Consider the following 9938-nt stretch of genomic DNA (forward strand, 5'->3'; position numbering starts at 1 on the left):
AAGGTGGATAGATGCCTGACTGCCTGAAAGGAGGTTCTAACAGTTGGGTGGTCATTGCAATGTTTCACAGATAAATTTCCGCTGTAAACCATCCTTCCGTGAATCAGGCTCCAGGAACATCCGTGAGGTAAGTGCCTAGGGTAGTTATGGGTAAGGAGGCATTGAGTTTCCCGAGTGGGCTTCTCCACGGTGTCTGTAGAGTGCCACCAGGGGACCCAGCCGCTCTGGGGCTCAGGGACGTGCAGGGCTGAGGCTCTGAGAGGGTCTCAGTGGGGGAAGGCCTGGCCTTGCCTGCAGAACGGGTGAGGCACAATGCCTGCCTCTTGGGCCTCCTCGCTCTCCAGCCCTCTCACCTCACACACACTTCTGTGGAGAACTTGCTGCGGCCCCACGCCTCCCATTAATATATGGAGCGGTGCAGGCCATGCTTCAGGCTTGTGCCTCTCCCACTCCTCACTCCAGTGATACTCTCCTCCCCCAGCCAACCTTCGTGCGGCACCACTGGGTACACAGACGACGTCAGGATGGCAAGTGTCGGCACTGTGGGAAGGTGAGGCTCTGCCCAGGCTGGTTGGCCAGCCTGCTGCCCCTGGGCCTGGACCCCGCAGCCCCCAAGCCTCAGGCCGAGCATCCGGTCTGCCCATCACTGACACTGTCTCCTGAGTGCAGAGTCCTGGGGCTCACTCCCACCCTGGCTGAGGTGCCCAGTCAGCTCCAAACGCTCAGGTCTCTACACAGAGCAGGAGAGCAGGGAAGAAAGTTACCTTTGGTTCAGTGTATCTGGACTGCCTCAAAGTCGTGGTTGAGCCCTCTGAGAATTTCATAGACTTACTTGTTTGGTCACTGAGGACATTTGTTGAGCACCTGTTGGGTGCTGTACTCAGGGCTAGGTAGTGAGGCCTCTGCCCTTCCTGCAGGAGACTGTGGCCTGAAGACACACTGTGGGCGGTCTTCCCCGAGTGCAGTGCACGGTGTGGTGGTCACTTGTTCCTTGTGTGCTTCTGGTTTGTATCCCTCAGGAAGCATAGGTTCTAAAAGGTCTTGGGGCCCTGTCTCTTTCCTCTGTTCATTCTCAGTCCCGAGCACAGTGTCCGGCACACGGCAGGCCCTTGATCAATGTTGTGGGATGAACAAGGGAATGAATGTGATAGATGCCTCGAAGCATATACCAGGGGGCCTTGGGGTATGGGCTCAGGAAGGAGGGCATCTGAGCTGGCAGGAGTCAGTTGTGGACCCTTCGCAACAGATTGGGTATGTGCACCCAGCGCCTCGCGGGTAACTTCAGGTTAACCTTGTAGAGTGGCAGGCCGCCCGGCTCCAGGGGCTTATCTTACAGATTTTTTTTTTAATGTGAAAAAAAAAAATGTGCTCAGTTTCCCTGGGGCCCCAACCACCCACTGCCTGCTTCCTACCCTAGGGCTTCCAGCAGAAGTTCACCTTCCACAGCAAGGAGATTGTGGCCATCAGTTGCTCCTGGTGCAAGCAAGCGGTGAGTGGTGCTCGCCCCTCCCTTCCCTGGCTGCTCTGGGTGTGTCCCCCCCCCCCCCCAAACAGCTGAGGCCTCAGCTCACCTGCGCCCCCTATTCTCTAGTACCACAGCAAGGTGTCCTGCTTCATGCTGCAGCAGATAGAGGAGCCGTGCTCCCTGGGTGTCCACGCTGCTGTGGTCATCCCGCCCACTTGGATCCTCCGTGCCCGCAGGCCCCAGGTGAGTCCTGCCCGCGGCTGTGATACCACCCCCATGCTCGGGCTCTGCCAGCCGTCCCAGCCCACCTTCCTTGTCACCAACACCCCGGCTTTCCTTGCAGAATACCCTCAAGGCAAGCAAGAAGAAAAAGAGAGCATCCTTCAAGAGGAAATCGAGCAAGAAAGGGCCAGAGGTTAGTCCTGGGGCCCGACAGACAGCGGGAGGGGAACAGGAAAGAGGGGCCTGTTCCTCCAAGTGCCGGGCTCTGGGCCCTTGAGGAAAGTAGGAGACTGTGGCCAGGCCCACCTTGAGGTCTGCCCTGGAGGTGGTTATGGGAGGGGCCACCGCCGAGAACAGGGGCGAGGTCTGCCAAGACAGGCTGGAGCCTCATAGTCTCTCCATCTCCAAGGAGGGCCGCTGGAGACCCTTCATCATCAGGCCCACCCCGTCACCCCTCATGAAGCCCCTGCTGGTGTTTGTGAACCCCAAGAGTGGAGGCAACCAGGTACTCACAGCCTGCCCTCTCTGCTGAGAGCCTTGGGGGTTAGGAGGGGGTGGTTCAGGCTCCGCACCCCTCCCCGCTCCTCCCCAACTACTGCTCCCAGGTCCATTGCAGGCTCCTGCCCCATCCCTCTTGCCCAGAGATTCTGAGGAAGTCGGAGTTGGTCTCCACCCCTCGCCCCCTGCTGGGCCTGGTTCCCACAGCCCCATCCTTCGGTCCTCGTGGACGTCTCCCCACCTCAGTCCACCGGCCTCAACTGACCCCTGCCCTGTCCCCCACAGGGCGCTAAGATCATCCAGTCCTTCCTGTGGTATCTCAACCCCCGCCAAGTCTTTGACCTGAGCCAGGGCGGGCCCAAGGAGGCGTAAGTACTTGCTAGGGCTCTGCAGGGTCAGTGGCGAGGGCTTGCCGTGCACAGAGGGTGGGGCACACGGACCCTGACGCCCTTCCTGTCCTCTGACTCCAGGCTGGAGATGTACCGCAAAGTGCACAACCTGCGGATCCTGGCGTGTGGAGGTGATGGCACGGTGAGTCCTGCTGCCTCTCCGGGGCCCAAGTCTGGGCCCCGCTCAGCTGACCCAGCCTCTCCTGCTCTGCCCCCTCCAGGTTGGCTGGATCCTCTCCACTCTGGACCAGCTGCGCCTAAAGCCACCACCACCCGTCGCCATCCTGCCCCTGGGCACTGGCAATGACTTGGCCCGTACCCTCAACTGGGGTGGGGTAAGAGCCCACCGGCGGGGAGGGGGCTAGAGCAGGGGCTGTGCAGCTAGGGAGGCCTCTCCTCCCCTCCTCGCCCTCGCCTCCACCCCCCCCCCCCCCCCCCCCAGGCTCAGTTCCCGCCTGTCTCACCAGGGTTACACGGATGAGCCCGTGTCCAAGATCCTGTCGCATGTGGAGGAGGGGAATGTGGTGCAGCTAGACCGCTGGGACCTCCGTGCTGAGCCCAATCCTGATGCGGGGCCTGAGGAGCGGGACGAGGGCGCCACTGACCGGGTAGGTCGCCAGGGCAGGGGGTGAGGGAGTGGGGGGGAGGGCAGTGGGGCAACGGGGCAACCCCCAGAGCCCTGGTCTGAAGCCTTCCTTCCCACTTGCCGGTTTTGGGGCTTTGGACAAATCTCTTCATTTCTCCTGACTTTGAGCTTATCCTATATGATGGCAATAATGGTCCCCCGTAAGCTAGCTGTTATCAGCCGCTTGGCAAATATTTACTGAATATCTACCGCATGCCAGGTACCATTTTAAGCAGCAATGAAACAAAGTTCCCTGTCCTCACTACAGAATATGGCACTTCGGGAAGAGCCTACAGAATATGGCACTTCGGGAAGAAGTGTCGGCGGGGCTGGAAAGCCAGGGAAGAGAGTGCCAGCAGGGCCCAGGTTGTTTTACATCTGGGGTGCTTGGAAGAGCCCCCAAGGGAGCTGGGAGCCTGAGGGCAGAGCCTGAGGCAGGCTGCGGGCTAGCGGAAGAGCTTTCTGGTGGATCCTGTTAACCATGGAAAAGGCTTTCAAAAATGAATGGGCTGAGCCAGCCTGGTGACCTCTGGCCTGCAGGAGGCCAGAGCAGGGTGGTGGCTGTGAGGCCCAGCCCTCACGCTGGGCCCTTGACCTTTTTGCAGCTGCCCCTGGATGTCTTCAACAACTACTTCAGCCTGGGCTTTGATGCCCACGTCACCCTGGAGTTTCATGAGTCTCGAGGTTGGCAACTACTTGCTGAGAAAGCATTGGGAGTCTTGGGAGGGAAGGATACGGGAGGGTCTCCGAGAGGGTCAGAACTTGCCCCCAGCAGTGCCCAGCCCTCGCTCCCCGCCCTATCCCAGAAGAGCCCCAGCGGGATCAGAATGACTGACTGTCCCGTTTCTTGTCGCCACCCAGAGGCCAACCCGGAGAAATTCAACAGCCGCTTTCGGAATAAGATGTTCTATGCCGGGGTGAGTCTGGGGTGTGCCAGCAACAGCACCCCCACCCCGCTCCACATCCACTAGTCTACCGCCCATGCCGCCTGCGCACCTGTGTCTGCCAGGCCACAAGGCCCCTGCCGGGCAACGGTGAGAGAAAGTCCCTGTCACCAGATGGTGACGCCCTCTCTCTCCCACAGACAGCCTTCTCCGACTTCCTGATGGGCAGCTCCAAGGACTTGGCCAAGCACATCCGAGTGGTGGTAAGTGGGCCAAGCTGGCAGGCAGAGTGGGTGGGCCCAGTGGGGAGGGAGGCCCAGTGGGAAGGGAGGCCGCCTTGGCGCGGGTATATACCCTCCACTCACCTCTGTTCCTGCCTCCAGTGTGACGGAACTGACCTGACCCCCAAGATTCAGGACCTGAAACCCCAGTGCATTGTTTTCCTGAATATCCCCAGGTGAGCAGGGGAGGGCTCTGTGTGCCCGGAGGCCTCCATCCTGTGAGATGGTCCTCTGAAGGCCCTTGTGTTGCCTTCCCCTCCAGGTACTGCGCAGGCACCATGCCCTGGGGCCACCCTGGGGAGCACCATGACTTTGAGCCCCAGCGGCATGATGATGGCTACCTCGAGGTCATTGGCTTTACCATGACGTCCCTGGTGAGTGGGCCAGCATGGAAACTGCCTGGACTCTGGCTCTGTCCCCACAGTGACCAGAAGGAAGGATTGGGTGGGGGGTGGGAAATCACCAAACTTCCCCTCACTGGCCAAGATGGGAGAATTCATGCTCCTCTCCCTGCCTGGGGTCTTGCCCTCCCTCCCTCCTCTGATCAGGCTCTCACTATCCCCCCCCCCCCCAAACTGGGATCTTGTCCTCCTTCTGCTCTCTGTCCGGGGGGGGGGGAGGTTACTGTCCCTGTGTTCCCTGGCCAGAGCATCCTTGGGGGGAACAGAGCTTGGGGCCCCACTACTCCCTGCCCGGGCTCCTGACCTGAGCCTTCCCGGCCCACAGGCAGCACTGCAGGTGGGTGGGCACGGCGAGCGGTTGACGCAGTGCCGCGAGGTGGTGCTCACTACGTCCAAGGCCATCCCGGTGCAGGTGGATGGCGAGCCCTGCAAGCTCGCAGCCTCGCGCATCCGCATCGCCCTGCGCAACCAGGCCACCATGGTGCAGAAGGCCAAGCGGCGGAGTGCCGCCCCCCTGCATAGCGAGTATGTTCCCCTCCCAGCCACCACGTGCCCTGGGGCCCAAGGCCAGACTCTGCCCCTCCCTCGAGCCTTGGTTTCCCCAGCTGGAAAGAGGGCCAACAGCCTCTCTGCCTCGGGGAGGCTGGGCAGGTCCCCTCGGTCTGGTGCCTGGCCGAGGACCCTTCCCGAGTGCTCTCTCACCGCCTGCGCCTCAGCCAGCAGCCCGTGCCTGAGCAGCTGCGGATCCAGGTGAGCCGAGTCAGCATGCACGACTACGAGGCCCTGCATTACGACAAGGAGCAGCTCAAGGAGGCCTGTGAGTGGCAGGCAGGGTGGGGGTGGCAAGGAGCTGCTAGGTGCCCCGAGGACAGGCCAGGGGGGCACGGCCAGCTGCTGACGGCCTGCTCTGTCCTCCAGCTGTGCCACTGGGCACCGTGGTGGTCCCGGGAGACAGCGACCTAGAGCTCTGCCGTGCCCACATCGAGAGGCTCCAGCAGGTGAGGGGGCCGGGAGCCTCCCCTGCGTGCGCCTGCCTGCTCTGGTCTTTTCTCTGCCAACTCCCGGCCTTGACTTCTCTCAGCAGGAGCCCGAAGGTGCTGGAGCCAAGTCCCCCACCTGCCAGAAACTGTCCCCCAAGTGGTGCTTCCTAGATGGTGAGTGGCCCTGAAGGGCCAGCTCCTGGCAGTCCTAGGCTGTGTCCTGCTCTCTCGCACAGGGCTCCTGGTTGGGCAGCAGGGTACCCGGGCCTGGGTAAGGCCCCCTGCACCCTCCGACAGCTTTCTGCCTCCCCCACAGCCACCACTGCCAGCCGCTTCTACAGGATCGACCGGGCCCAGGTAAGCACTCGCCATTGTCCATCCACCGCTAGTTGCAGGCCACCCGGGGACCCCATACCTTCGGCCTGCACTTCCACACATGGGCTTACCCGTTGTCACACTGTGTAGTGCCTGCACACCCGCTCCTACTCACGGACAGGGTGGAAGCACGCTGCTCACGGGAGAAGGGAACTGACATGCCCAGGAGAGACTGGCTGGGTGGGTGCAAGGGCTGTGGAGCATGGCTACCACCCAGGAAGACACAGGTGCCAGGTGACCTGGGTAAAGGCTTAGCTGCAGGAAGGAGCTAGGAAGGCAAGGAGGAGACTGGCCAGGCCCCCTCCCCTGGCTTCCGGTGTTCATGCTCCCTGCAGAGGCTTTTTTGGGTCTGCTGGCCTTGCTGCATCCGCTCCCCTACCGTCGTCGGCTAACCTGGGGGGTCCTGACTCTCGGCCCCTGACCTCCCCACCCACAGGAACACCTCAACTACGTGACCGAGATTGCACAGGACGAGATTTATATCTTGGACCCAGAGCTGCTGGGGGCATCTGCCCGGCCTGACCTCCCAACCCCCACTTCCCCTCTCCCCACCTCCCCCTGCTCACCCACGCTCCGGTGAGTCCCGGCTCTCCTCTGGCCCCCTGGCTCGAAACCCCACCTACAAGCCAGTAGCTCCTGAAGTCCTGCCTGCGGCGCCAGACACAGACACCAGACGCACATCCAATGTCCAGCTAGCTGCCAGTTCCCCACGGCCCCTCCCTGGCCGGGTCACTGGCAGAGAACCAAACCTGGCCAAAGCCCAGCTGACCACCCCCGGGGAAGTGGCGTCACCGTACACCCCGCTGCGCTGGCCAAAGCCCTGGGCTCCCCGTCTCACGTGTCCACTGCACACGCCCCCAGCCCCCCACATCTGAGCACCGCAGCCCAAGCCTTGGCCCCCAGCCTCCCCTCCATCCCCACTGCCCACCACCCGTGGCCTTCGGGCCTCAGGGCCTCAAGTGTGCCCACCTCTGCACTTTCCTTGCCTCAGACACAACCCCCTCCCTGTACCTCACTGAGCTCCCCGCTCCACTCAGACCTCAGCTTAGGGGTTTCCTCCCCAGAGAAGTCTTCCCAGGAACCCTGGCTGCGGTTGTGAGATCCCACTACCCCGTCTGGTGTTCTTCTTGACCCTTCCCACCTGGAGAAGGCCTTATTTATTTGTTGACTTGTCTGTCTCTCTGACTAGAATGTAAGCTCCGTGAGAGCAAGCTCTCCGTGTCTTGTCCCTGCTGTATCGCCAGCACCTAGCACGGCACCTGCTAGGCACCTGCTACGTAGGAGGCACTCAATAAACTGTTGAAAGAACACAGGGCGCCCCCTGCTTGGGGCAGGGAGGGTGACAGGCTGGGCCTGTGCTGTCACTGGGTCCCATCTCATCCTGCTCTGCTTGCAGGTCACTGCCAGGGGACGCGGTGCCCCCCAAAGGTGAGGCCTCTCCCATCTCCCTGGTCCTGGGCAGGGCGGGGAGGGGGACCCACACACACCCTCCCACAATCACAGCCCCGAGGTTGGCATGGTCACGCCACCTAGCCCTCAGCAGGCGCACCTCGGCAGGCCCACATCCCCGCCCAGGGCGGCTGTGTGCCGCCCGGGCCGGGCCTCAGCCCCAGAGCGTAATGGGCGGGTGTTCCGTGCAGGTGAAGAGCTGATTGAGGCGGCCAAGAGGAACAACTTCTGTAAGGTACTAGCGCAGGGCCTGTCTTCTCCCCACGGCGACCCTGAGACGCGTGCCCTGTGGGGCAGGGCCTCCAGGTGGGGCTGAATCAGCCTGTTCCAAGCTGTCATCATCTGTCATTGTCCAGCCCTCTGTAGGGTCTCCATGGTGACTGTCCCTGTCCCACCCCCAGTGGCCTTTCACAGTGGCTTCCTAGCACGGTCTGTCCCTAGTGCTCAGAAAGGAGCGAGTCCTAGAGGAACCATGGGCTCAAGGCCTTGGTGGCCAGTGCTCCCCAGGAACCCATGGGTGCCTGGGATGGGAGAAGCCCAGCGTGTCTCCCCTGCACCCCAGAAAGTCCCCCAGAGGGATGATGTGTGCGAGCACACTCGTCTCAGGCGTGTGGCCTCTGTGAGGTGGGGACATTTCTGTGGCTGGCGGGAGGGTGGTCCTGAGGAGCCCCAGCCCTGCTCTGCCTCCTGCCCTCAGCTCCAGGAGCTGCACCGAGCGGGGGGTGACCTCATGCACCGGGACGAGCAGAGCCGCACGCTCCTGCACCACGCGGTCAGCACAGGCAGCAAGGAAGTGGTCCGCTACCTGCTGGACCACGGTGAGCTTGCCACTAGGGTCCCCGCGGCCAGGGGCCAGGCGGGAGGGCACCAGGCGTCTCTGACCTCCCCCTCCCCTCTCCTCCAGCCCCCCCAGAGATCCTTGATGCTGTGGAGGAGAAGTGAGTATCTGGGCAGGGCCAGACCCTGGTCGCCCTGGAAACTGCCCTGTCCCCATCTAGCCCCTCCCACTTGGCCGGTCAGAGCCTGTAAACCCTTCCAGGCCACATCCGCCCTGCCCTTGCCCCCAACGGCCCCGAGCTTCCTCTTCTGTCTGACCGCCCTCTGGGGACAGACCAGAGGGCCCCAGGACAGGATGGGGGTCCACGGCCAGCCCCTCTTTCCACAGTGGGGAGACGTGTCTGCACCAGGCGGCAGCCCTGGGCCAGCGCACCATCTGCCACTACATCGTGGAGGCTGGGGCCTCTCTCATGAAGACAGACCAGCAGGTGAGCAGACCAGCAGGGAGTCCACGCAGCACAAAGCAGCCCTTTCCCGACGGAGGACTGGAAGCTTCCAGGCTGTCCTTCAGTCACTGCTGTCCAGACCCTGAGAAGCCTCAGCCTGCGGTGGGGGGAGGGGGGGCGAGGGGGGGTAGCCTGCGACTGGCTGTCGTTTGAAGCTTTTCCTTTCCTCACTGGCGACCTGGAGGGAAGGTCCCCTGCCCTCTCCTAAGCATGTTGGGGCCAACAGGTCCCTGAACTGATGGCAGCTCCCCCCTCATCCAGGGCGACACTCCCCGGCAGCGGGCCGAGAAGGCTCAGGACACGGAGCTGGCCGCCTACCTGGAGAACCGGCAGCACTACCAGATGATCCAGCGGGAGGACCAAGAGACGGCCGTGTAGCTGTGAGGCCAGCGCCGGGCAGCAGGAGGGACAGGGCCAGCCGGAGGAGGAGCCCCCTCATCGCCCACTGCACTGCCACATTCCAGTCGGACTGCCACGGGGGGACCCAGGCCCCAGGGAAGGAGCCCCGTGCTGCCCCCTGAGGAGCCGCCCGGGCCCAGGGCTGGGCTCTGAGGAGCTGGGGGACCTCACCTGCCCCCCTGAGGCCCCAGCCTGACCCAGGGCTGACAGGGGAACAGGAAACTGGACTGGGCCGGGCAGGCCTTTGGGGGCCTGGGGCTGGACAGCCCTCCCCCTCCTGCAGCGGGTGCCCTCCCTGGGGTTTAGGGGTGGGGGGGCAGCAGGGTTTGGGGCCCTAGTGGGGAGCCTTCGGGAAGAGGCTTCCTAAGCCATCTGGTCCCTTAGGGCCCTGGCTCTGAGCGTGCTGGCAGCTTGGGCCCTCTCTCCCGCCCTGTCCCCACTCTTCCCGGGGCTTCCTCCCGGAACCACAGAGCCTGCTGCATTTGCCTGCCCGCTGCCCTGCTTGGCGCCTACCCCGGTGACCCACCCCCTGCACCCCAGTCATTTCATCCCCGCTGACTGTGTGGCCTGGGGATTGGAGTGGGGCTCTCATGGTGACATGTTTACAGCTGGGTGTGACTCAGTAAAGTGGATTTTTTTCCTTTCTGCTCTTCTTTTCTTGCGGAGGAGGTCTTCCAGGAGCAGTGG

General features: G+C 62.8%; 1 protein-coding gene across 13 annotated transcripts in view; it reads left to right on the plus strand.

Annotated features, from left to right (window-relative positions):
- DGKZ (diacylglycerol kinase zeta) overlaps positions 1 to 9896 on the plus strand; it is a 41137-nt gene extending 31241 nt beyond the window's left edge. For 6 of the 13 annotated variants that reach the window (XM_072790586.1, XM_072790588.1, XM_072790590.1 and 3 more), the window contains 27 exons: positions 71 to 127; positions 482 to 550; positions 1418 to 1489; positions 1592 to 1708; positions 1809 to 1880; positions 2097 to 2192; positions 2471 to 2553; positions 2656 to 2716; positions 2796 to 2909; positions 3042 to 3182; positions 3805 to 3883; positions 4061 to 4116; positions 4284 to 4346; positions 4467 to 4540; positions 4627 to 4738; positions 5091 to 5290; positions 5482 to 5582; positions 5684 to 5763; positions 5847 to 5919; positions 6062 to 6102; positions 6557 to 6696; positions 7517 to 7548; positions 7761 to 7804; positions 8267 to 8387; positions 8474 to 8507; positions 8735 to 8834; positions 9114 to 9896. In XM_072790586.1, coding sequence (XP_072646687.1) covers positions 71 to 127; positions 482 to 550; positions 1418 to 1489; positions 1592 to 1708; positions 1809 to 1880; positions 2097 to 2192; positions 2471 to 2553; positions 2656 to 2716; positions 2796 to 2909; positions 3042 to 3182; positions 3805 to 3883; positions 4061 to 4116; positions 4284 to 4346; positions 4467 to 4540; positions 4627 to 4738; positions 5091 to 5290; positions 5482 to 5582; positions 5684 to 5763; positions 5847 to 5919; positions 6062 to 6102; positions 6557 to 6696; positions 7517 to 7548; positions 7761 to 7804; positions 8267 to 8387; positions 8474 to 8507; positions 8735 to 8834; positions 9114 to 9230 — 2349 coding nt within the window. In that variant the 3' untranslated portion in view covers positions 9231 to 9896. The remainder of the gene's footprint in view (positions 1 to 70; positions 128 to 481; positions 551 to 1417; positions 1490 to 1591; positions 1709 to 1808; positions 1881 to 2096; positions 2193 to 2470; positions 2554 to 2655; positions 2717 to 2795; positions 2910 to 3041; positions 3183 to 3804; positions 3884 to 4060; positions 4117 to 4283; positions 4347 to 4466; positions 4541 to 4626; positions 4739 to 5090; positions 5291 to 5481; positions 5583 to 5683; positions 5764 to 5846; positions 5920 to 6061; positions 6103 to 6556; positions 6697 to 7516; positions 7549 to 7760; positions 7805 to 8266; positions 8388 to 8473; positions 8508 to 8734; positions 8835 to 9113) is intronic. The other 7 variants (XM_072790587.1, XM_072790589.1, XM_072790593.1 and 4 more) reach the window with 2 other exon arrangements.
- The last annotated feature ends 42 nt before the right edge of the window (positions 9897 to 9938 follow it).

The sequence above is a fragment of the Canis lupus genome, chromosome 21, assembly GCF_048164855.1.
Source record: "Canis lupus baileyi chromosome 21, mCanLup2.hap1, whole genome shotgun sequence".
Classification (NCBI taxonomy): domain Eukaryota; kingdom Metazoa; phylum Chordata; class Mammalia; order Carnivora; family Canidae; genus Canis; species Canis lupus.